The sequence below is a fragment of the Oncorhynchus gorbuscha genome, linkage group LG07 (genome assembly GCF_021184085.1).
Source record: "Oncorhynchus gorbuscha isolate QuinsamMale2020 ecotype Even-year linkage group LG07, OgorEven_v1.0, whole genome shotgun sequence".
NCBI lineage: Eukaryota > Metazoa > Chordata > Actinopteri > Salmoniformes > Salmonidae > Oncorhynchus > Oncorhynchus gorbuscha.
Window position 1 is genome coordinate 60,079,400 of NC_060179.1, and position 27,613 is coordinate 60,107,012.

The 27,613-nt window shown below is 43.6% G+C and overlaps 1 protein-coding gene across 1 annotated transcript in view; it reads left to right on the forward strand.

Annotated features, from left to right (window-relative positions):
• The window catches only part of LOC124040131 (ras-associating and dilute domain-containing protein-like), a 45,409-nt gene extending 37,053 nt beyond the window's left edge, over positions 1-8,356 (forward strand). The window contains 7 exon segments of the mRNA XM_046357007.1: positions 2,334-2,365; positions 2,368-2,597; positions 2,708-2,880; positions 2,996-3,140; positions 3,350-3,537; positions 3,683-6,403; positions 7,996-8,356. Coding sequence (XP_046212963.1) covers positions 2,334-2,365; positions 2,368-2,597; positions 2,708-2,880; positions 2,996-3,140; positions 3,350-3,537; positions 3,683-4,168 — 1,254 coding nt within the window. The 3' untranslated portion in view covers positions 4,169-6,403; positions 7,996-8,356.
• Positions 8,357-27,613: the final 19,257 nt, after the last annotated feature.

Below are 27,613 nucleotides of genomic sequence, written 5' to 3' on the forward strand. Positions count from 1 at the left end.
CCATATCTTTATAACAATTCAATAATGATGAGACGGGAGACAGGAATACAGGTCAACCATTTATCTGAAACGTGGTCGTCTCAACACACACACAACTTCCATGATGCTCTGCAACCCAATCCCAACAGCCTAGATAAGTTTGTGGTTTACATATTTCTGCACAATGCAGAAGGAAATGTCTGTCCAGTCTGTGAACTACCTGGCCTCAGTATCCATTTCTGCTGTGCTGGGATGCATTTGAGTCACACGACCCTGAGGGTCTCCAGATGTTTAGGTCATGTATGTTCATTCATGGATGACAATGTAATACTTATTGCTATATCTAAATTCATGTAACTCTAGTGGTTTATTGGTGTGTCTGATGATTCCTTTTTCCAAATATATCCTTGAAATTTCTGTTTTGAGCTCATGATCCTACTCAAGCTGTATAGTCCTAGTGATTGTGTGGTTCTAAGCTTGTGTTGCTCCTAGAGCTGTGCAGAGCTCTGTAGTCCTGGTGATTGTGTGGTTCTAAGCTTGTTGCTCCTAGAGCTGTGCAGAGCTCTGTTGTCCTGGTGATTGTGTGGTTCTAAGCTTGTGTTGATCCTAGAGTTGTGCAGGGCTCTGTAGTCCTGGTGATTGTGTTGCTCCTAGAGCTGTGCAGAGCTCTGTAGTCCTGGTGATTGTGTTGCTCCTAGAGCTGTGCAGAGCTCTGTAGTCCTGGTGATTGTGTTGCTCCTAGAGCTGTGCAGAGCCCTGTAGTCCTGGTGATTGTGTTGCTCCTAGAGCTGTGCAGAGCCCTGTAGTCCTGGTGATTGTGTTGCTCCTAGAGCTGTGCAGAGCTCTGTAGTCCTGGTGATTGTGTGGTTGGTGGGTTTCTCTGGATGTAGATCTCCTCATCGATCATATATGTCAGGACTATAGCTCCAGTTAGTTCTGACAGCTAGACTGGACCAAACAATGCTAGGAATGTGTTAGCAGCAGGGGCGAGCTGTGTGTGTGTTTGTGTGTGCCAGGCTAACATTCATGGGGAAAGCTTCTCAAAGCCCCACTTCTTCACAGATCTCTATTCATCCTTGTATGGCAGCCAGGGTTATTTTTGATAGGAAAAGGGTGTTTATCGAGGGCTGCCTATATGTGTGACTGTGTGTGTGGGGGGGGGGGGGCAGGAGCTCAGGAGCTCAAGAGACAGGAGCTCAGAATGTATATTCTCCCTCTCAATACTTTCCTTTGTCACACCGCTCTCAGACTACTGGTCTGGGTGGGTGGGTAGGTGTGTGGGTGTGTTGCATGTGGGCTTGTACTGTGCATGTGCTACCGTTTTCTGAGCAAATTCAAATGTAAACCAAACAGAGCTGAATGGTCTATCTAAAGCTATAATAACAAATGAAAGTGTGTGTGCTTATGTTGGGATCATGTCGTGCCATTCCATCTGGTGTAGGGGAAACAGATGCTGGTGTGGGCTGGAAAACAAAAGACTCTTCTGGTGATCGGCCGGTCCCAGAGGAGGACCTGGCATGAACGAATACACACACACACACACACTTTCAACCTTCAGGGCACGATAAGTGCCATGGCTACATGTGGCATTACAGTGAAACATTGGAACATGTTGAGGGTGGGGTCAATGTTTTGTTGGGCATCTGGTGATGAGCTACATTTTCCAACTGAAAACATGGACACATAGTTTGGGTCTATTTCTCCTAATTTCCTGTGTCTCCTGTTTAGATGTCATGGGAAATGTTACGCTGAAATGTGCAATGGCTTAGGACTCATGAATGTACAGTATATAGGCTAATAAACCAGAGCAATAAGCATGGAGATATATAGTCACTATACTGCTGTACTATACTGTAAAGGGATGTGAAGGAGAGGAAGTCACTCAGAGATTCTGTACTGTACCACTCAGCAGTTTATCATGCCATGCCCACACAAGCCAGATTCACAGGCTTTTTTCACAATGCATATTCAGCTCTGTAGGAATGTCAATCCACGGAGCTCACTGGCTGGTGCCCCAGTGCCAAGTGAGATTGGGAAGAGGGGTGGGGTAGAGGAGAGTCCTGAGGGACAGGGGGGGGGGCTTGTTCTGTCTGACTACAATTAGCCAGAACAAAGCCATCATTGTCATAGCTAGCCTGCCCTGTTGAGCAGAAGAAAGAGGGCTTTTGGCTGAGAAGAAATAAGAGAGAGAGTGGCTGCAGACATTAACTGTAGTTTAGTCTCCCACTACTCTCTCTGTCAGACCTCATCTCTGGTCAAACACCGACATTCACAGCGAAATCATTCTGCTGCAGGGGGAGAGGTATAATTTGTTATATTGTATATACAGTATCTTATATTTGTATCCCCTCTAGACTCTGTACCCAATCTGCCTAGTTTGCTGGACAGTGACCCATTCAGGGGGAGCAGTGGGCTGCTTCTCCGCGAGCAAAATGAGCCGTTCCTGGATTGCGGTGGTGTGCAGGTCCCTGGAGAGACAGACCAGGTCCTGGAGGTCCTGACAGAGACCAGCAGACTGCTACAGGACTGTCAGCTCCACCATGAGATCTCCTCTCAGCTCCTGGCCTATCTCTTCTACTTCATCAATGCTTCACTGTTCAACACACTCATGGAGAGAGGTGAGGACACACACACACACACACACACACACACACACACACACACACACACACACACACACACACGTTCTCTTTCTACGTCATTAACACGGATCATTTTGTGAGTGAAGGTTCAGAGGATGAATTCTACCAGTGGTCCAGAGGGGTCCATATCAGCGCTAACCTAGACCTGCTACTGGACTGGGCCCAAGGGTCTGGACTGGGTGACTTGGTTGTGGAACATCTCCACACACTCTCCTCTGCTGTCAACCTACTGGCCACTCCAAGGGAACAACTAATGCAGGTCAGAGACTCTCATACACACCTGCATGTGCACACACACACACACACACACTCACGGGAGAGGGAAGAGGTGACACACACAAGCTCAGCCCTCCACACACACATTTTCCCTGTAGTCCTCCTGGGAGTCCCTGCGGTGTGCGTTCCCCAGTCTGAGTCCAGCCCAGCTCCACCACCTGCTGAGAGGCTACAGCCCAGCCACACCCTGGCCCCCACACTGGGCCCCTTCTGATGAGGATCAACTAGCTACACAGAACACTGGTCAGTTGGTTGATTGTCTGCTGTTAATCCACTATAGTAAACATCTGGCTTGTTTTGTGGCTTTGTTTTTTCACTGTTGCCATTTCAAACTGAGACAAGCAAACCAGCAACATAGACACAGTATTAAACCTATGATGACGACATGATATTTGCGCTACACTATCGTTTGATTTACTTTCTCCTAACCCCTCTTGCCCTCCTCTCACTAGCTGATATCCTGGAGAGTTTTGACAGCCACCCTCCCCTGGTGCTGCCCAGCTCTGGTTTCAGCCTGAGGCTTGGGGGAGAGGTGACAGACTCAGGCCTGGCTGGACAGCTCAGGAGTTTGCAGAAGTTTATCAGCAACCTGTCTGTCAAAGAGTCACCAGAGAACTTTAGTCATATGCACACGCAACAGGTAACACATTTGATTCACAACTGTTGCTTGAATTAATTAGACATGGGTTTATATCTGTATGATACTGGTTTACTACTTTTTCGTGGAACTATTTTGTTCTAGAACTCTTTTAGAACTCATATGCTTAGTTCTGGAACTCCCACAGGATTATGCTGTTCCCACGGAAGCCAAGCTGACAAAAATGGCAACTCTCCCAAAGGCCTCCCTGGAGTCTCTTGAATCCCCCCCCTTAGAGAAGGTCCTAACTCTAGACTCTCCCCCATCACCCCCCTCTCAATTATCTATGCCCTCTCCCCTTCACCGTCCCCCCTTTCCCCCCCAGCAAAGCCCTTCTCCCCCAAGTGATTTGAACTCTTGTGGGGCCCTACTGACCCAAAAGCTGAAGAGCCTGGAGCTCCAGTTCAGAGAGACAGACCTAAGCCCCCTCACCCAGAGGAGGTCTGCCCTGGACCCCTCCTGTCTCCTCACCCCTCCTAACACCCCCCACAGCCTGGATATGGTTGAACCAGAGACTGAGCATCAGGAGGATGAAGAGGTGTTTACTCTAGAGCTACAGAGAAGAGATAGAGGACTGGGATTGGCTCTGGTGGATGCAAGGGTGAGTGACAGAGACAAGGATATGCATTTTTAAAAAAGTACTATTTGGATCAACCCCCCCCAAACATAGTCCAACTGATTACAAGTAAATTAGTTAGGTTCTCATTTGAAAAAAAAAATACATTTGTTGAAACCAAATATATAATTCGATGCCAACAGTTATATTTGATTATTACCAAACTTATACTTCAAGTTGCGAACTATTTCTTTCAACACTGAACCTACTTTTCCCCTTTCGTTAAACGTAATAAATAACAAATAGAACCTAATGTCAACCTACTGGCCATGCCAAGGGAACAACTAATGGGTTAAGTGCCTTGCACAAGGGAACATAAAGAGATTTTTCTGACCTAGTTGGCTCGGGGATTCAAATCAGCACTCAGTTTCTGTCCCAACAATTTTAACCACTAGGCTACATTTACTTTATCATGTGCTCTTATGGCAGTATCTTTACAGAAGATGGCAGTATTCAGGTTTAAATTGGAAAAACAAATACAATAGACCAGATTAACTGGAATGACAACAAACAAAAAAACACTGAAAGCCACGACCCCAATAAACCACACCCCCAACTCTTCTGATTGGCTGCTGCCGCTACATTCCCCCCATCGCTTTTAAATGCACATGAGGTGTTGAAAGCAATTAAGAAGCTTTCATTCAATTCCAAAAATCACATTGATCTGACAAATTCTTTATTTGATTTCAGACAAACTGAATAGAATAGGTTGAACAAAACAAAGCGTAATTCTAGATCATTCCAAAAGTGTACTCTATTCTGACCCATCTGAAACATCCTGCAGCTTTCCAGGACCAGTGGTGTTTGTGCTGTCTGAGTGACTGGTCTTAACCTTGGTAAGGTTCATCTTTAGGTAATAACTCATTCTGAAAACATTCAATTTAGACCTCCCTGGTAGCCCTGATGGCCCTGATGGCTATCTGAGATAACTCACTCAGAGAAAAAACAACACGGTCCAAGGTCAAATCCAAGGTCAAATCAATGAAGCTCAGGAGTAGCATACAAGAGTAGCCATTTTTAAAATATCTATCTGCCCTAAAAAACAGGTTTTGACATAAAAATGGTATGATGATTTATACTGTCTCCTCCACACCTGAGTCCAATAGTCCAGCATGGTGGTATGAGAACTGTTTGTTTTCTTGCTTTTCAGGACTGGGTTTGCATTTTTTTAGGTAATTAGTAGACATGAGAGGATGCAAATGAACTGCTTTTGGTATGCATTATTTGGTCACTCTGTCTCCGGAAGTGTATTTTGTGTCAGACATTGCCTCCTGGTGGTCTGGGAGTGCAATTTCCGTGTTCATGAAACTCATGAACATGAGTAAATAACCTCATGTCACAGTGAGTCATGTTTACGTGCATCTGGGCCGTAATTATAATATATATGGGGTGGCCCCCAATATATATTAGAATTGCACGTAAACCTTACTCACTGTGACATGAGGTTATTTACTCATTAAAATATGCTCAAAATGCCCCCCCCCCACATATTGATATAAAAATATATAAACTTTTTTTTTTGCCATGCTACGACAGGCAACCACGCATTGCATTCTGAAATAATCATTAGCAAATGTAATCATAATTATAACTTAACAAATTGCCATTATTATTACTACCGGTTCTAGTAATACGGTGTACTGCAATTCTGCGTGTGGCTTGTCCAAGTGGTTTTGCCGTACTCCAGCAGAAGCCGTTGCTCGACTGCCGTGGGTAGATATAATCAATGTTAAACACTGTACTGTCTTTATATTTCATCACTTTCAAATGTATTTACAAGTGGAAAACTATAATGTAATATGAGTGTTACGTAGGCTATTTCACTGTCGATTCTGAGTGTTGACGTCAACACGTCATTTTGAGCGGGACTGTAATTGTGGAAATAAATATTTGCAAAAAAGTGTCAGTAATTGCATGGAGTGGAAACAAACGTTTTTGGTAAAAACGGGCGATTTTCGAGTGCTAATCAATCAACCATCACTAACGTTAGCTATCATACTAACTCACCTGGAAAGTTCATTAGCCAAACATTCACCCAGCGATCAACAATGGTACTCACGCGGGCTTATTGGTTAGTAATCCATTCCTGAACATCATGGCAAGAGTGAACATGAAATAAATATTATCAGTAAACAAGTGGTGTACTTGTTTACTGATAATATTTATTTCATGTTCACGCTGGTGCGTTCTGAATAGGGAGAGAGAGAGACCAATGAGGATGCCAACAGGGCAGGGAGAGCAGGTGACATGGAGGTGAGTGAGAAAAGGAGCAAATACTGATGACTGAACTGATATCGCCATGTTGGTGTTCTTACCACATCATAATTAATGTTGGCACAGCTGGGTTTAGGTTTAGGCACAGGCCTCCGGCAGGGGAATATTCTGTCTTTGGACTGGGGTAACTAACTAACTACAGGTCAGTTGCAATGATGGTCCTGGAGAAACTTTAATTATGATGTTTTAGGAACAACACCAACACGGAGATATCAGATTGTACAAAAATATTGGTGGTTAAAGAGTAAACCACCAATATTTGCACGATCTGATATCGCAGAGTTGGTGTTGTTCCTAAAACATCATAATTAATGTTGCTCCAGGACCATCATTGCAACTGACCTGTAGTTAATTGGTTACGAATAATGACATCACAACAGTCTAATCCTAATGTACAGATGACTCCTGTTGGCCTCCATATGTGTATCAACATTCTTTCTAATCATTAGTTTACAGATAATATTTCTTTCATGTTCACTCTGGTGCCTTTAGTGTAGAGAGAGAGAGAGAGAGAGAGAGAGAGAGAGGGGGAGGAGGGAGATAGGAAGGAGGGAAGGAGAGAGGGAGCACGAGGATGCCGACAGGGCAGGGAGAGCAGGTGACATGGAGGCGAGTGTCAGCACTTAGTACACTAACCATCACTAAATGCTAAGTGGGCTTCATCAAGTTCACTTCCAGGACAAGCGATGAAGTGTACTTTGAGGACCAGTGTACTTTAGAGATGAGCAATGAAGTGCACTTTCAGGACAGGCTGTGCTTTTAACACAAGCAAAGGACAGGCTGTGCTTTTGACACAAGCAATGAAGTGCACTTTCAGGACAGGCTGTGCTTTTGACACAATAGGTTTTTTTAAATAAGCAAGTGCACTATGGTCATATTTTGCACATTGTGATTTCATGGCATGCATCCAGCTCTTCAATCTCTAATATGGAGATACTTATCCAGCTCTTCAATACAGAGAAAATGAATCATTAAACATTTTATGAATCATTAATTGATGTGGTTATAATATTCCCAGAGGGCACAGGAGTATTCTGCCCTACCAAACAAAAAGGCAATAACTGCTCAGTGTATAACTGAGAAAAAGGGCTTTTATTTACCTTTGTTTCACAGTAACTTCATGCAGAGGCTGTGGTATGCTCTCAAGCTTTTTATCTCTTACTAATTACCTTAATCCGTCATTGAAACTCAACCTGTATTTTATTACATTTCATAGAACTGTAACTGTATTTGTGACAATGGCTATGCAACAATGAAGTGTTGGAATAGACTGTGTGTATATATATATTTTTTTTTTTAGGAGGTAGATCAGCTGTAATATTGCAGATTGTGGATTCCATCAATGTAATTACATAATTTCTAATCCCCTATATATATATACCCAGTGCATTCGCAAAGTATTCAGACCTCTTGACTATTCCACATGTTATGTTACAACCTTATTCTAAAATTGATTTTTTTTTTATTCCCCCTTATTAATCTACATACAATACCCCATAATGACAAAACAAAAACCCACCACAGTAAACACTATGCATATGAGCCAGCAATGAATGAATCTTGTCTTGCAGGACCAATGGAAGGCAAACAACAATATGAGCAAGTAACCATCCCATCTGTCATGCAGGGTTAAGTGGCCAAGCCCATGTGCCCTTATGACCAAGAGAAAGGGATTTTATCATCAACGTCCTCTTTGGTCATGAGTGTCTTGTTTGGTCATGACTGTCTTGTGTGCAACCCTAGTAACAGTTTTTTTTTTCTACAGTAAGTGTTTCCTTCAAAAACTGACATGTTACCATCTGCACACATGAGAACCTATGAGGAATGTAAGCATGTTTTCACACAGGCAATTTGCTATGGTGGCCCAGGGTTTCCACAATGTTTCAAATGGCAAATTGAATCCAGTAGGTTACTGTGAAATTGTTTGAGGCATTAAAATGTTTCATTTGTTATTTGCTGCCATCTTATCTGTCCACCGTTTATCATTCATTGTTCCTATGCTAGGTAACTTTAGCATAGTACGTTTTACTATCAGTAAAATAAGCCCTCATGCGGTTTGTTAGTACAGACTGCAAATCTTACCCTTACGCCGGCTGTTGTTTTTTGAAATTGCAGTTCCATTCTATCTGAAACGTGTACCTTGAATGGGCAAGTCAAGGAAAGTTAAGTTGGGGTATGGCTGGATTTAGAATTCAAAGGGAATGCTATCTATACATAAGCATAAAAAAAATACATTTTTCTAATTAATAGTCTGTATGGGCTATCAGACCCTAGATGCTATGTATTAGTACATTTAATGCTGACTTGAGTTTAACATTTTAAACGAGTGCATCCTGTGAGAATCCAGCGCTCTGCATATTTAGCCCAGAAATGTGTATGTTTAATACAAGATCTCATTTCACCTCTAGACTGCTGATGTCTATACAATGGATTGGGGCCAGACTACAGAAAAGGGCCACTATCTTTATGCAATAATATTCAACAAACTGGACAAGTTATGCAAGTTTGGGCTGCTACGTAAAGGGAAAGGGGGATACTAGTCAGTTGTGGTCCTTCTGTAGCTCAGTTGGTAGAGCATGGCGCTTGTAACGCCAGGGTAGTGGGTTCGATCCCCGGGACCACCCATATGTAGAATGTATGCACACATGACTGTAAGTCGCTCTGGATAAAAGCGTCTGCTAAATGGCATATATTATTATATTATATTATTATATAGTTGTAGAACTGAATGCAATTCAACCGAAATGTGTCTTCCGCATTTAACCTAAACCCTCTGAATCAGAGAGGTGCGGAGGGATGCCTTAATTGACATCCACCTCTTCGAGAACAGTGTACAAGTACATATAAAGTTTACTCAAGTTTAAAATGTTAAAGCATCGTATGTGGGAATTCAGTGCACTGCATATTAAGCCTCAGAAGTACTTATGTTAAATACAATATATCATTACACTTGTCTACTGATGATCTGAGCCAATGTAGACTTGTATAATGTGTCATTATTACTATTAGAAATCAATTTGGAAAGGAAAGAAACAAATCCATACTAAAGGGCCACTACCTTGATGCAATAACACTTTCAACAAACTGGGCAGATGCTACGTAAATATCAGCTGCTAAGTATAAGCACATTGACTTGACTCATTTAAAATGTTAAACAACAAAGCATGAGAGAATTCAGTATACTGCATATTCAGCTTCAGAATTTCACGTGTTTAGGTACAAGATATGACACTTGTCTACTGGTGACTTGTATTTTTCATGCCAAATCAATCTTCAATAGTAAGGACTTCTAAAAGTCTACATTGGATTGGGTCTAATAAAACGTCTGAATCTTTAAATGAAGGACTTTTATGCACCAACACAATATCCCTTAATTCTAAAAACATTTGGTTCATTTAAAACAAAGACACACATTCATGTGTTAGATTTGTTTGTAAAACATGCCTAATCAGTTTGTGGTTGGTGTCTATATGCATAACTTCCTGGGGCCCAGCCACCGAATATGTTAGTCGGACAACACAACCCATCCTGGTCATCCAAAGGATAACCCATGCTGTGACGATTCGATGCATTGATGCCTTTACCCTTGCCCACTGTGCACATTGGCCCTGGGCGAGCAAGCTCCCTTCACAACTCTCTAGCCTGCATGGGGCATGTTGGATTTGATAGCCGACACTACAGTCCATTGTCTAGCTCCTCGTCGGCCATTGAGAGGATGATCCCTGGACTGATCGATCGTTCTTTCTCATACATCTGGCAACAGTGCGTTCTGACACACCAAGGACTTGTGCAATGCTTTCTACTGGCAAAAACTGAGCAAACAGTTCCTGGAGCTGGCTCTAAGGTAGTGTGTCTGGGCCTACCGGTTCGTCCTTGCACCAGGTATAGTGGTACATCAACTACTCAACCTCTGACACGGTTCAGCAGTTCCATCAAAGGTCCTAAAACATATTCAGGGATGTGACTGACGTTAGCCACAACACTGATGAAAGTGAGCTCTTGATTGCAGGTGAATTCCAAAAAGTCTAAATCAATTGGTGGGTAATTGACCACCCGCAAGTGGCTGGTCTGAAGCCTCCATTATGTCATTTATTTGTAGAACCCGAATACAGTGTGACAAGGTTATTATTGATGTCAGTTAAACTTGTGTTAGGCTACTTAGCTAGCTAACGTAGTTACTTTTTGACAACTCATTAGAAAAACTAATAACGGCAATCAATAACTTATATACCTAGGTACTGCATGGGGGTCCTTGACTAGGGCGACCTTGTGGACAGTAAACTTTCTCCTTTGCGATATTTAATCCTCCTTGCTAGCTAACCTTTACCATGACTGTAATTGGTACTTCAAACAGTGGCTAGCTAGACAAGCTTACTCCTTACACAACAATGTGTCATTTTGTCAGTGACGTGAGCTAACTAACTAGGTAACACTAGCTAGCTATCATATGCCACGAGCCGAGATCGACTGTCTGTAAGCTAGTTAGTTAGCTAGCTACATGTCATTTGCTGATGAAATTTCACATTTACCTTTCACACATGGCTTTTCTTACGATCCTAATAATTTACGTATGGATTTTCTTTACATATGGATCCTAATGAAATGTACGTTCAACCTTTTGGCACCTATTTGGCTCCATTACAACCCTCCAGTGCTCCAATGTGCATGCTTGGAACAAGGTAATACTGTGTGTATTTTTATAAACTGGGATGTTGGAGCCCTGAATGCTGTTTGGCTGAAAGCCTTGGTATATAATTTCAGTTGAATGCATTCAGTATAACAACTGACTAGGTATCCCCTTCCCCTTCCCTCGTGCCTTATTTGTGGGGTCAATTTCACGAGATATGTATTGAATTCAAAATAAAAAATAAATTGTGAACATGAAAAATGAAGTTGAGAATGTAAACATTATAGTTTTGAGGACGGTTGAAATAATGGATGTTGAAAGCAAAATGTATAGAATTGTAAACAAAAATAATAAATCAAAATCCCAAAACTTGTAAGCAAATAATTTTAAAGCGAGAGCAAAACTCTTATGACAAATGATTAAAACAAATATTTGAAAATGAATGCAAAAAATCGTTTTCGGTGTAACTTCTTAATCCTATTGAATACATTTAGCCTACGCTCTTGCCTGCATGGGCTACCTTTTGGTTACGCTACTCGGATCTTCGCTTTCGATGTCTGTTTCTTTGCTTTCACTGACAGTCTTTTCGATTGCGAGTTTTGGCATTATTTTTTCCTTGAAGGGCGGGGTTTAGAGGGAGGCGTAGACAATGAGTCGCCATTGGTCCACTATTTTTGGAGTGACGATTCGTCTTAACCCAATCAATGAACATGATAGACAGGTTTAGGAGGGGACTTTAACATAACTATAGATAATTCATCAGCTAGACGGTCCCCAGGTAGGCCATCCAATCAGAATTAGGGTTTAATACCTTTTATGGAAAAGTTTGATCTTTCTGATTGATATATGGAGAGAGAGAGGTTTCCGGCCGACAGATTGTTCACTTGGAGTAACAAAACAGGCTCCAGACAGTCCAGAATAGATTTTTGGTTTATATTCAAATGTATTGATAGTGAGTTTGTTACTACAAATATTTGTACTACTCCCCTCACAGACCATAGGGCCATTTACATTGATATCTAAATATTTACCCCTGATACTAACCTTGGTAGAGCATCCTACTGGAAGCTAAATAGCTCATTATTAAATAATGATATACTTACATTTGAAGTTCAGATCTGCTCTTTAAATTTGAGGTGTCCAAATACCTTTGAAAGTATGGTAGTAATCCTGCTAAAACTAGAAGAGCTGAGGAGGAAATTGTGATCATTAAGATAACTTCCCTTTCACGTTACAAAATAAAGTGGATAATATGTAGAGATGAAATAAAATGGATAATATATAGAGATGAAATAAACTGGATATTACATATGTATAGAGATTAAATAAACTGGATAATATATAGAGATTAAATCAACTGGATATTACATATGTATAGAGATTAAATAAACTGGATAATATATAGAGATTAAATCAACTGGATAATATATAGAGATTAAATCAACTGGATAATATATAGAGTTGAAATAAACTGGATAATGTACAAAGATTAAATAAACTGGATAATATATATAGATTAAAAGCAGAAGGAGCCTTTATTAGATCTAGGAAAAAATGGATTGAGGGAGAACAGAATTCATCCTTTCTCTTTAGACTAGAGAAAATTCCCACCACAAATAACACTATCCATACGTTAAAATTTGATGGTGTTATTACGGATAACCAAAAATGAATTGCTAAATACTGTAGCAATTTTTACAGGAAATTGTATAGCTCTACGTAATGTCAGGAATACACAGATGTTTTTTGACTCACTGAATAATGTTCATTCTATCAGTGTTACAGAATCTAAACAGTGTGATGAACCCATCAAAGGTGAAGAGATTATAGAGTCTATCAAACATCTAAAGAACAATAAATACCAGGTGTTGATGGAATTACTTCAGAATTTTACAAATTATTTTCTGACCAATTAGCTCCCTTGCTATTTGAAGTCTTTTTTAGAGAGTATTAAAAACAATGTTCCCCCTCCTACAATGAGTCAGGGGCTAATAACACTGATACCTAAGCCTAAAAAAAAACGTGCTGCTCATTGATAACTGGTCTCCAATTTGTCTTCTTAATTATGACTATATGAAATTTGCCTTACTACTTGCAAAAATAATTGAATGCAATAATTGATGAAACACAGTCTGGCTTTATGAGGAACATACAGTTGAAGTCGGAAGTTTGCATACACCTTAGCCAGATGCATTTAAATTCAGTTTTTCACAATTCCTGACATGTAATCCTAGCAACAATTCCCTGTCTTAGGTCAGTTAGGATCACCACTTTATTTTAAGAATGTGAAATGTCATAATAATAGAAGAGTGATTTATTTCAGCTTTTATTTCTTTCACATTCCCAGTGGGTCAGAAGTTTACATACACTCAATTAGTATTTGGTAGCATTGCCTTTAAATGGTTTAACTTGTGTTAAACATTTCGGGTAGCCTTCCACAAGCTTCCCACAATAAGTTGGGTGAATTTTGGCCCATTCCTCCTGACAGAGCTGGTGTAACTGAGTCAGGTTTGTTGGCCTCCTTGCTCACACACACTCTTTTTCAGTTCTGCCCACAAATGCTCTATAGGATTGAGGTCCAGGCTTTGTGATGGCCACTCCAATACCTTGACTTTGTTGTCCTTAAGCCATTTTGCCACAACTTTGGAAGTATGCTTGGGGTCAATGAAAGACCCATTTGCGACCAAGCTTTAATCTTGAGATATTACTTCAATATATCCACATAATTTCCCTTCCTCATGATGCCTTCTATTTTGTGAAGTGCACCAGTCGGTCCTGCAGCAAAGCACCCCCACAACATGATGCTGCCACCGCCGTGCTTCACGGATGGTGTTCTTCGGCTTGCAAGCCTCCCTCTATTTCCTTCAAACATAACGATGGTCATTATGGCCAAACAGTTCTATTTTTTTTTCATCAGACCAGAGGACATTTCTCCAAAAAGTACAATCTTTGTCCCCATGTGCAGTTGCAAACCGTAGTCTGGCTTTTTTATGGCGGTTTTGGAGCAGTTGCGTCTACCTTGCGGAGCGGCCTTTTAAGTTATGTCGATATAGGACTAGTTTTACTGTGGATATAGATACCTTTACCTGTTTCCTCCAGCATCTTCACAAGGTCCTTTGCTGTTGTTCTGAGATTGATTTGCACTTTTCGCACCAAAGTACGTTCGTCTCTAGGAGACAGAATGCGTCACCTTTCTGAGCGGTATGATGGCTGCTTCGTGCCATGGTGTTTTATACTTGCGTACTATTGTTTGTACAGATTAACATGGTACCTTCAGGCGTTTGGAAATTGTTTCCAAGGATGAACCAGACATGTGAAGGTCTACAATTTTTTTCCTGAGGTCTTCGCTGATTTCTTTTGATTTTCCCATGATGTCAAGCAACGAGGCACTGAGTTTGAAGGAAGGCCTTGAAATACATCCACAGGTACACCTCCAATTGACTCAAATGATGTCAATTAGCCTATCAGAAGTTTCTAAAGCCATGACATCAAAGCCATGACATCATGCACTAAGTAGATGTCCTAACTGACTTGCCAAAACTATAGTTTGTTAACAAGAAATTTGTGGAGTGGTTGAAAACAAGTTAATGACTCCAACCTAAGTGTATGTAAATTTCCGACTTCAACTGTACATATGTCTAATAATATCAGACATACTTGACCACTCAGACCTAATAACAGAATATAGCCTCATATTAATTTTAGATTTTTATAAAGCATTTGACACAGTAGATCATCAGTTCCTCTTCCACTCCCTTGAGACATTTTGGGAATGTTTTCTGTAAGGGTATTAAGACTCTATACAAATGGTAACAGCTCTATCAAATTGAAGTATGGCACCTCACCTAGATTTGAGTTAAAGAGAGGAATTAGGCAAGGTTGTCCTATCTCTCAGTATCTGTTTTTATTAATCACCCAACTTCTTACAAATTATTTAAATAATAGTCCCGTACAAGGTATTTCCATAGCTGGTAAAGAAATATGTATAAGCCAGCTGGCTGATGATACTGCACTTTTTCTGAAAGATGCTAACCAAATTCCCATTTCAATCAATGTTATACAATCCCTTCCAAAGTGTCTGGCCTATATCTTAACATTAATAAATGTGAACTCATGGCTGTCAAAGATTGTGTGACACCTTCATATTATGGTATTCCAGTGAAAGAATAACTTACAGATTTAGGCATAACCATTACTAAGGATCAGTCTAGAGGCTTACTACATTTGAACCCTCTTATTAAAAAACCCAGAAGAAGCTAAAGCAATGGTTACAGAGGGACTTATCTTTAAAAGGAAGAGTCCTAATAACCAAGCCTGAAGGTATCTCTTGTCACAATCGTCATATGGAGTGGACCTAAGCGCAGTGTGGTTAGAATACATTCTTCTTTATTTAACAAAGAACACTTAAACAAAAAACGATAAGACGAACGTGACCACTATATAAATAACGTGCAACTAGACAAACAATAACCCACGAAATACCCAAAGAAGATGGCTGCCTAAATATGGTTCCCAATCAGAGACAACGATAAACACCTGCCTCTAATTGAGAACCAATCTAGGCAACCATGGTCCTATATAAACACCTAGATGGAAACAACCCCATAAATCTACAAAACCCATACAGTACAAACACCCTAGATGAAACAAACACACATACCACCCTCGTCACACCCTGACCTATCCAAAATATATAAAGAAAACAAAGAATACTCAGGTCAGGGAGTGACAGTACCCCCCCCCCCCCCCCCCCCCCACAAAGGTGCGGACTCCGGCCGCAAAAACCTAATCTAAAGGGGAGGGTCCGGGTGGGCCTCTTTCATGGCGGCGGCTCGGGTGCGGGACGTAGACCCCACTTTACCATATTCATTGCCCTCCTCAAGGGCCTCTTCAGAGGGACGACCCTCGCCTCCGACCTAGGGTCTAAGATCCTAATTAAAGGCCCCACTGGACTGAGGGGCGGCGGCTCCGGACTGGCGGGGGCGGCTCCTGGCTGGCTGGACAGGCTCTGGCGGCTCCAGACGGGAGACTGGCTGGACAGACGGGAGACCGGCGGGACAGACGGGAGACTCTGGCGGCTCAGGACAGACGGGAGACTCTGGCGGCTCAGGACAGACGGGAGACTCTGGCGGCTCAGGACAGACGGGAGACTCTGGCGGCTCAGGACAGACGGGAGACTCTGGCGGCTCAGGACAGACGGGAGACTCTGGCGGCTCAGGACAGACGGGAGACTCTGGCGGCTCAGGACAGACGGGAGACTCTGGCGGCTCAGGACAGACGGGAGACTCTGGCGGCTCAGGACAGACGGGAGACTCTGGCGGCTCAGGACAGACGGGAGACTCTGGCGGCTCAGGACAGACGGGAGACTCTGGCGGCTCAGGACAGACGGGAGACTCTGGCGGCTCAGGACAGACGGGAGACTCTGGCGGCTCAGGACAGACTCTGGCGGGAGACTCTGGCGGCTCAGGACAGACGGGAGACTCTGGCGGCTCAGGACAGACGGGAGACTCTGGCGGCTCAGGACAGACGGGAGACTCTGGCGGCTCAGGACAGACGGGAGACTCTGGCGGCTCAGGACAGACGGGAGACTCTGGCGGCTCAGGACAGACGGGAGACTCTGGCGGCTCAGGACAGACGGGAGACTCTGGCGGCTCAGGACAGACGGGAGACTCTGGCGGCTCAGGACAGACGGGGAGACTCTGGCGGCTCAGGACAGACGGGAGACTCTGGCGGCTCAGGACAGACGGGAGACTCTGGCGGCTCAGGACAGACGGGAGACTCTGGCGGCTCAGGACAGACGGGAGACTCTGGCGGCTCAGGACAGACGGGAGACTCTGGCGGCTCAGGACAGACGGGAGACTCTGGCGGCTCAGGACAGACGGGAGACTCTGGCGGCTCAGGACAGACGGGGGAGACTCTGGCGGCTCAGGACAGACGGGAGACTCTGGCGGCTCAGGACAGACGGGAGACTCTGGCGGCTCAGGACAGACGGGAGACTCTGGCGGCTCAGGACAGACGGGAGACTCTGGGACAGGCTCAGGACAGACGGGAGACTCTGGCGGCTCAGGACAGACGGGAGACTCTGGCGGCTCAGGACAGACGGGAGACTCTGGCGGCTCAGGACAGACGGGAGACTCTGGCGGCTCAGGACAGACGGGAGACTCTGGCGGCTCAGGACAGACGGGAGACTCTGGCGGCTCAGGACAGACGGGAGACTCTGGCGGCTCAGGACAGACGGGAGACTCTGGCGGCTCAGGACAGACGGGAGACTCTGGCGGCTCAGGACAGACGGGAGACTCTGGCGGCTCTCAGGACAGACGGGAGACTCTGGCGGCTCAGGACAGACGGGAGACTCTGGCGGCTCAGGACAGACGGGAGAGACTCTGGCGGCTCAGGACAGACGGGAGACTCTGGCGGCTCAGGACAGACGGGAGACTCTGGCGGCTCAGGACAGACGGGAGACTCTGGCGGCTCAGGACAGACGGGAGACTCTGGCGGCTCAGGACAGACGGGAGACTCTGGCGGCTCAGGACAGACGGGAGACTCTGGCGGCTCAGGACAGACGGGAGACTCTGGCGGCTCAGGACAGACGGGAGACTCTGGCGGCTCAGGACAGACGGGAGACTCTGGCGGCTCAGGACAGACGGGAGACTCTGGCGGCTCAGGACAGACGGGAGACTCTGGCGGCTCAGGACAGACGGGAGACTCTGGCGGCTCAGGACAGACGGGAGACTCTGGCGGCTCAGGACAGACGGGAGACTCTGGCGGCTCAGGACAGACGGGAGACTCTGGCGGCTCAGGACAGACGGGAGACTCTGGCGGCTCAGGACAGACGGGAGACTCTGGCGGCTCAGGACAGACGGGAGACTCTGTAGGGATGAAACGGAAAGACAGCCTAGTGCGGGTGGCTGCCACCGGAGGGCTGGAACATGGAGGTGGCACCGGACAGACCGGACCGTGCAGGCGTACTGGAGCTCTTGAGCACCGAGCCTGCCCAACCTTATCTGGTTGTATGCTCCCCGTAGCCAGGCCAGTGCAGCGAGGTGGAATAGCCCGCACTGGGCTGTGCTGGCGAACCGGGGACACCATGCGTAGAGCCGGCTTCATGGCACCTTGTTCAATGCCCACTCTAGCCCTGCCGATACCTGGAGCTGGAATATACCTAACCGGGCTATGCACACGCAACAGGGACACAGTGCGCTCCACTGCATAACACGGTGCTTGCCCAGTTCCTCCCTCTCTCCGGTAAGCACAGAAAGTTGGCGCAGGTCTCCTACCTGGCTTCGCCACACTCCCTGTGTGCTCCCGCCCAATACATTTTTGGGGCTGCCTCTCGGGCTTCCAGCTGCGCTGCTGTGCTGCCTCCTCATACCAGCGCCTCTCTGCCTTCGCTGCCTCCAGCTCTGCCTTGGGACGGCGATATTCACCCGGCTGTTCCCATGGTCCCTTGCCGTCTAATATCTCCTCCCAAGTCCAGGAGTCTTCTGTTCGCTGCTGCTGCTGCCCGTTACCACGCCGCTTGGTCCTTGGTTGGTGGGTTATTCTGTCACGATCGCCGTATGGAGTGGACCAAAGCGCAGCGTGATTAGAATACATTCTTCTTTATTTAATGAAGGACACTTAAACAAAAAACAACCAAAAACGATAAGACGACCGTGACCGCTATATAAACAATGTGCTAACGTGCAACTAGACATAGACAATAACCCACGAAATACCCAAAGAAGATGGCTGCCTAAATATGTTTCCCAATCAGAGACAACGATAAACACCTGCCTCTAATTGAGAACCAATCTAGGCAACCATAGACCTACATAAACACCTAGATGGAAACAACCCCATAAATCTACAAAACCCCTAGACAGTACAAACACCCTAGATGAGACAAAAACACACATACCACCCTCGTCACACCCTGACCTAACCAAAATATACAGTATAAAGAAAACAAAGAATACTCAGGTCAGGGCGTGACATCTCTAGGCTAACATATGGAGCTCTATCGTTATATCTTTATGGTAAAATAAGCAAGGAGATAGACCAGATGCTTTTCAACTTTCTGTGGAGAAACCATTCCCATTACTTTAGGAAACTGTTGTAATGAACACTTATGAGTATGGTGGGCTGAATTTTCTGGATTTTACTACCTTAAATAACACTTTTAAAATCAGTTGGATAAAACAATTCCTAAATAGACCCACTTCTATGTGGAATTATATTCCTCATCATGTCTTCTCTACTTTTGGTGGCCTTAACTTCATGTTGATTTGCAATTATAATTATAATATTGACAAAATTCCAGTGAAACCTTATTCTTCTCCACACAGATATTATATATGGAATAATCGGGAAATATTGTATAAAAATACTTTTGTTTTTAGAAAATTGGTTCCGAAATAATATCCTATTGGTGAGCCAACTTGTAAATGCAGAGGGTTTTTTACTTACTTACAAGGAATTGCTTTTCAAGGTCCCTGTAACAACTAAATATTTTGCAATTGTTTTAGATGCCATTCCCTCAGGTGTTTATTTATTATTCAGGAGCCTGTCAAGACCTGACCCTCAGAGCCTACCTTCCATTAACCCTGTTGACTCATCAGTAGGAAAGATTTGTTTCTCTTTTGTTCCATTCAACAACAGAGCGATACGAACCTTGTTTCACCAGGCTGTTATGTCATGCCTTATTGGAATGGTTTGATTAATAATATATTTTGGAAGTTGCCACTGTTGGGTTCACCTTGGGGTCATGATAGGGGCTGTACCAAATGTTTGATGTATTATAATAATTGATTATGCTTATGTTGTATTAATAGAAGGGGAGGGGTTACAAGACCCCTACCTCCTTACATTTACGGGGTACTAGACTACAGATTAACAATATATATTGAAAGATTAGTGGAATCTGTGTGGGTTGCTGGACAGGTAGGATGACTGACAGTGAAGGTGAACAGGTGGTCACGTGTCAGGTGACAGAGGAATGTATGAAACTGAGGCAGGAATTCCTTTAACCATAAAGTGGTATATTTACTGAGTAGTCTGTGCTGAATCACAAAGGAAACAAATAACATGTATACAATCAAATTCATAATCAAAGATCAAATCATATCAGTCATTATTAACATAAGTTAAGGAATTCAACAGTCCAGTTCATTAAGAAGTCAATAGTAATCATCCGCGAGGCATTTAGGCTCATAACTAATTATCATAAATCATGAAAGAATACAAACAGTGAATGGTTATACAATCTATAATCCCCATGATCAAAGTCAATCAGTTAGCAAACAATGACATTACTCATTTCACGCTTTCAATTGTCTTCATGTGTACATATAATTAATTCCAATACACATGAACCATATTGATTGCATAATTGGCCTATGAGGATCCGTAGGGCCGTGATAATTGACAATTCACATTACACAATATGTTTGAAGCTGCGCTCCATGCCGCGCTCTGCGGTAATAACTATTAACAGTAACTGAATGGCCCACTCTCCCGATCGCCACTGATAATTCAGAAAGGTAACATGAAAGGTAACAGAGTCGGTGGACTTACGTGGATTCATGGACGCACAGAACTTCTGGATGAGATGGAGTTAAGGAAGAGAAAGCAGCGAGATCAGGCGATGGCAACTTCCTCCTTTTATGGAGTTGAGATCTGTCGGACATTTCCACCTGACCTAATTAAAGCGCCCCTGGCCCAGCTGAGTAAATGGCAATGAATTAAAGGAGTATTCCACCAACTCCATGGGCCTTTTCTACAATATATTCATTATAAAGGTTTAATATTGTTCCACAGTCCTTTCTAATCTCTGCCTCTAATAAAGAAACTGTCTGAGAAATGTGTGACTGTGAGACAGAACCATGCAGGGGAGTGTGAGAGATAAGAGACTAGTCAGACATTCCTCTATAAATCAACTGGGGGAGTGGACATTTACTGCTGAGCTTTTCGATAACACTAAAACTCTTCTTTTTATAGCTGTGTAGGCATGGTTTTGGTCTCAGGAGTAGAAGGTAATGACGTAGGCAGTGACATCACTAAGATATATGACTGTAGGAATAATAAAACAACTCTGACCCTTTTCTATTTTGCAGAACTTACTCGGAAACATGTGCTATGTTCCCGTTGTCAACTTCTGTCTGCAATTGCATTAATAAAGGTTTTTGAATGATTTAATTAAAGATATTGTCTGAATGCTAATTTCACCAATGAGCCAATGATTGATAAGGAACAAACCCCAACACCACACACACCCATTTATTAACAAAATTAAGGAAGTTTGCTTTTAAAATTGTTCATAAATATTATCCTGACAACCACTATATGAAGAAGTTTAAGGAAAATTGTATTCATGTAAGGAAACTTTGGCAAAAGACATCAGTAGATTTATAATTTAACACATTTATTAAGATTTTACACTATTGTGGAGATATGTATTGCTTGGATTCTTTACCTACGATAGAAATAAGCTGAAACAATTTTATGTAATTCATTTCATTATTCTTTTGGCCAAATGTCATATTCACAAATGTATTTACAAACAAAACACCACATCTTCTTACCTTACAAAAATAAATTGAACTATATTTTAAGACAATTAAATACTTTAATTAATTAATTACTTAAAAATCATACAATGTGATTTTCTGGATTTTTGTTTTAGATTCAGTCTCTCACAGTTGAAGTGTACCTATGATAAAAATTACAGACCTCTACATGCTTTGTAAGTAGGTCAACCTGCAAAATCGGCAGTGTGTCAAATACTTGTTCTCCCCACTGTAACATGACTTTGTTGGGTAAAGGGTTAGGGTTAGGGTTGTGTTGCAGGTTGTGGGTTAGGGTTGTGTTGTGTTGTGTTGCACGGAGCGCCTGCACCCTCTGGGCAGAATGTAAACAACAAACATCACAAGTCCACTAGTCCACCTTCACCGGCTCAACAGCACTCATCTTTTCCATCCAACCTGATACCACAGATGGATCAGCCAAAATGCTTGGATCCATTTTCACCAAGAAACTCACTCCCACTGTCAATCTTAATCTTAACCACATCCATTGATGCAAGGCTCTGGCTCCAAGCTCCTCACCACAAATTACACCTCACTTAATTAAAATCTCCTTCATGCACTTCCATTTCACCTTCAGAACTCAGTCTGGCAGACATCTCAATCTGTTTTTACTTGACCACCGTCTTCTTCAACACACCATCTCCCTTTTTATCAAAATCTTCATCAAATTCAAACTCTTCTTTCCTCCTCTTCGACCTCTTCTTCCTCCTCCATTCCTCCCCCGTAATCCACCTTTCCGTGTCCCTGGCCAATATTCCTCTTCTCCCAGCTTTGCTAGCGGCCCGGTGGCATCCTGACGTAACTCCATCTCATAATAATTTTTCCATCTTCTTGGGGAAGTTCCATGTCAGAAATGCAATATTCATTCACCTCCAGATCTAGAACATCCTTCTTCTTCTGTGATTTTTTAAATAATTATACCATCTTACTGAAAATAAATTTAATTGAATGCCATGGAGAGAGCCTTCTCCAATTGTAGTCCTATATTACTCATCTCTCGTACATAACGTGTGTCATAATGAAGAATCGCCCTGGGGCGAAGGCCTATGTATAAAACAAATTCACCTAGGTGGGGTTTTCATGGCCTGGATATAGTGTGTTTACAATGTGAATGAGCGAGACAGAGCCATTTTGGGATTCGATTTATTTGGATTCCCATTAGCTGACTCCATGGTGACATTTAGTACGTAACATTTCGCTTTTAGCTGTGGCAGGAAGCCTAGCAGTTAAGACCATTGGGCCAGTAACCGACAGGTTGCTGGTTTGAATCCCTGAGCCGACTAGGCGAAAAATCTGTCTGTGCCCTTAAGCAACCTAATTGCTCTGGATAAGAGCATGACTTAAATGTATTTGTGGCATCCAACACACAAGTGTTCTGAGAAACTTTTCCTTTGATGTCAATAGCCTACTGTAGTTATTTCCTGGAATACAAGCCTCTACAAACAACAGTAATGGAGAGGACATAGCTACTGTACAATAATATAGGACAATGAAGAACATTACACAACATTTTCAAAGAGACATAATAAGAGAAGTTCACCTCTTTCATAGCCTATGGATGTACAGTTGAAGTCCAGTCACGGACTAGGATATCTTGCTCCCAGGCAGACAAAATCACTTTTTTGCCCGCTTTGAGGACAATACAGTGCCACTGACACGGCCTGCAACCAAGACATGCGGTCTGTCCTTCACTGCAGCCGAGGTGAGTAAAACATTTAAACGTGTTAACCCTCGCAAGGCTGCAGGCCCAGACGGCATCCCCAGCCACGCCCTCAGAGCATGCGCAGACCAGCTGGCTGGTGTGTTTACGGACATATTCAATCAATCCTTATCCCAGTCTGCTGTTCCCACATGCTTCAAGAGGGCCACCATTGTTCCTGTTCCCAAGAAAGCTAAGGTAACTGAGCTAAACGACTCACTTCCGTCATCATGAAGTGCTTTGAGAGACTAGTCAAGGACCATATCACCTCCACCCTACCTGACACCCTGGGTCTCGACCACGCCCTGTGCAACTGGGTACTGGACTTCCTGACGGGCCGCCCCCAGGTGGTGAGGTTAGGTAACAACATCTCCACCCCGCTGATCCTCAACACTGGGGCCCCCAAGGGTGCGTACTGAGCCATCTCCTGTACTCCCTGTTCACCCACGACTGCGTGGCCAGGCACGCCTCCAACTCAATCATCAAGTTTGCGGACGACACAACAGTGGTAGGCTTGATTACCAACAACGACGAGACGGCCTACAGGGAGGAGGTGAGGGCCCTCGGAGTGTGGTGTCAGGAAAATAACCTCACACTTAACGTCAACAAAACAAAGGAGATGATTGTGGACTTCAGGAAACAGCAGAGGGAACACCCCCCTATCCACATCGATGGGACAGTAGTGGAGAGGGTAGTAAGTTTTAAGTTCCTCGGCATACACATCACAGACAAACTAAATTGGTCCACCCACACAGACAGCATCGTGAAGAAGGCGCAGCAGCGCCTCTTCATCCTCAGGAGGCTGAAGAAATTCGGCTTGTCACCAAAAGCACTCACAAACTTCTACAGACACACAATCGAGAGCATCCTGTCGGGCTGTATCACCACCTGGTACGGCAACTGCTCCGCCCACAACCGTAAGGCTCTCCAGAGGGTAGTGAGGTCTGCACAACGCATCACCGGGGGCAAACTACCTGCCCTCCAGGACACCTACACCACCCGATGTCACAGGAAGGCCATAAAGATCATCAAGGACAACAACCACCCGAGCCACTGCCTGTTGACCCCGCTATCATCCAGAAGGCGAGGTCAGTACAGGTGCATCAACGCTGGGACCTAGAGACTGAAAAACAGCTTCTATTTCAAGGCCATCAGACTGTTAAACAGCCACCACTAACATTGAGTGGCTGCTGCCAACACACTGACTCAACTCCAGCCACTTTAATAATGGGAATTGATGGGAATTGATGTAAAATATATCACTAGCCACTTTAAACAATGCTACTTAATATAATATTTACATACCCTACATTATTAATCTCATATGTATACGTATATACTCTACTCTATGTCATCTACTGCATCTTTATGTAATACATGTATCACTAGCCACTTTAAACTATGCCACTTTGTTTACATACTCATCTCATATGTATATACTGTACTCAATAACATCTACTGCATCTTGCCTATGCCGCTCTGTACCATCACTCATTCATATATCTTTATGTACATATTCTTTATCCCTTTACACTTGTGTCTATAAGGTAGTAGTTTTGGAATTGTTAGTTAGATTACTCGTTGGTTATTACTGCATTGTCGGAACTAGAAGCACAAGCATTTCGCTACAATTGCATTAACATCTGCTAACCATGTGTATGTGACAAATACATTTGATTTGAAGTCAGAAGTTTACATACACTTAGGTTGGAGTCATTGAAACTCGTTTTTCAACCACTCCACAAATTTCTTGTTAACAAACTATAGTTTTGGCAAGTCAGTTGGGACATCTACTTTGAGCATGACACAAGTCATTTTTCCAACAATTGTTTACAGACAGATTATTTCACTTATAGTACACTGTATCACAATTCCAGTGGGTCAGAGGTTTAAATTAAGTTGACTGTGCCTTTAAACAGAGTGGAAAATTCCCGAAAATGATGTCATGGCATTAGAAGCTTCTGATAGGCTAATTGACATAATTTGAGTTAATTGGAGGTGTACTTGTGGATGTATTTCAAGGCCTACCGTCAAACTCCGTGCCTCTTTGCTTGACATCATGAGAAAATCAAAAGAAATCAGCCAAGTCCTCAGAAAAACAATTGTAGACCTCCACAAATCTGGTTCATCCTTGGGAGCAATTTCCAAACGCCTGAAGGTACCACGTTCATCTGTACAAACAATAAACACCATGGGACCACGCAGCCGTCATACCACTTAGGAAGGAGACGTATTCTGTCTCCTAGATGTGAACGTACTTTACTGAGAAAATATTGCAAATCAATCCCAGAACAACAGCAAAAGACCTTGTGAAGATGCTGGCGGAAACAGGTACAAAGGTATCTATATCCACAGTAAAACGAGTCCTATATCGACATAACCTGAAAGGCACCACAGCAAAGAAGAAGCCACTGATCCAAAACCGCCATAAAAAAGCCAGACTACGGTTTTGCAAATGCACATGGGGACAAAGATCATACTTTTTGGAGAAACGTCCTTTGGTCTGATGAAAGAAAAATGGAACTGTTTGGCCATAATGACCATCGTTATGTTTGGAGGAAAAAGGGGGAGGCTTGCAAGGCGAAGAACACCATCCCAACCGTGAAGCACGGGGGTGGCAGCATCATGTTGTGGGGGTGCTTTGCTGCAGGAGGGACTGGTGCACTTCACAAAATAGATGGCACCATGAGGAGGAAAACTACGTGGATATATTGAAGCAATATCTCAAGACATCAGTCAGGAAGTTAAAGCTTGGTCGCAAATGGGTCTTCCAAATGGACATTGACCCCAAGCATACTTCCAAAGTTGTGGCAAAATGGCTTAAGGACAAAAAAATCAAGGTATTGGAGTGGCCATCACAAAGCCCTGACCTCAATCCTTTTGAAAATATGTGGGCAGAACTGAAAAAGCATGTGCGAGCAAGGAGGCCTACAAACCTGACTCAGTTACACCAGCTCTGTCACGAGGAATGGGCCAAAACACATCAGCCAGCTGGTCTGCGCATGCTTTGAGGACGCGGCTAGGGATGCCGTCTCGGCCGGCAGCCTTGCGAGGCCACGGAGAAGGAGAGCCCTCAGGCTTTGGTAGTGGGCCGTGTCAGTGGCACTGTATTGTCCTCAAAGCGAGCAAAGAAGTTGTTTTATTTGTCTGTTAGCAAGATGTCGATGTCCGCGACTGGGCTGGTTTTCTTTTTGTAATCTGTGATTGACTGTAGACCCTGCCACAGTGATTGACTGTAGACCCTGTAGACCCTGCCACATTAGTTTGAGCCGTTGAATTGCGACTCTGCTTTGTCTCTATACTGACGCTTTGCTTGTTTGATTGCCTTGCGGAGGGAATAGCTGCACTGTTTGTATTTGGTCATGTTTCCAGTCGCCTTGCCATGATTCAAAGTGGTGGTTCGCGCTTTCAGTTTTGCATATACACACACATTCATTCATATAAACACATACAAGAACACACACATACATGTAATAGTGCCAGACATGCACACAAACATATACAGTTGGCATTGCTGTTATGATTTTAATTGTCCTTGATGTCCTTTGTTTTAAATGTATTATTTTGTTTTATAATTTTTTTGCATTGTTGTTTACCCCTGTCTTCCTTTCTTCTCTTTAGTTCATTCTCTTGGATGTTGGTGCATTGGGGGGTTCTTGGGGGCGAGGAATTGAATTATTTGTGTTTTTAAATGTATTTTTTCTTGGGGGGGCTGTGGGAGGGGTCTCGAATGGTTGAGGGACAGCTATTGGGGAACTGTGTGTGTGTGGTGGGGGGGGGGGTGTAGTTATTGAGCAGCTTCACTGCAAGTATATTTTATGTTTCGGATATATTAATTGAATAACAACAATTATAAACTCGCTCACAGAGTCAGCGCATACATCAACGTTGTGGTCTGAGGCTATCCGGAACACATCCCAGTCCACGTGATCGAAGCAATCCTAAAGCGTGGAATCTGATTGATCAGACCAGCGTTGGACGGACCTGAGCACGGGCGTTTCTGGTTTTAGTTTTTGTCTATAGGCTGGGAGCAACAAAATTGAGTCATGGTCAGATTTGCTAAAGGCAGGGCGGGGAAGGGCTTTCTATGCAGTGGTTAGAGTAGCAATGATCCAGAATGCTAGCAGCCCGTGTCGCGCATTCGATATGCTGATAGAATTTAGGAAGTCTCGTTCTCAGGTTAGCTTTGTTAAAATACACGGGATATACACGAGTGTGACTATAATCGAAGAGAATTCTCTTGGAAGATAATGCGATCGGCATTTGATTGTAAGGAATTCTAGGTCAGGTGAACAAAA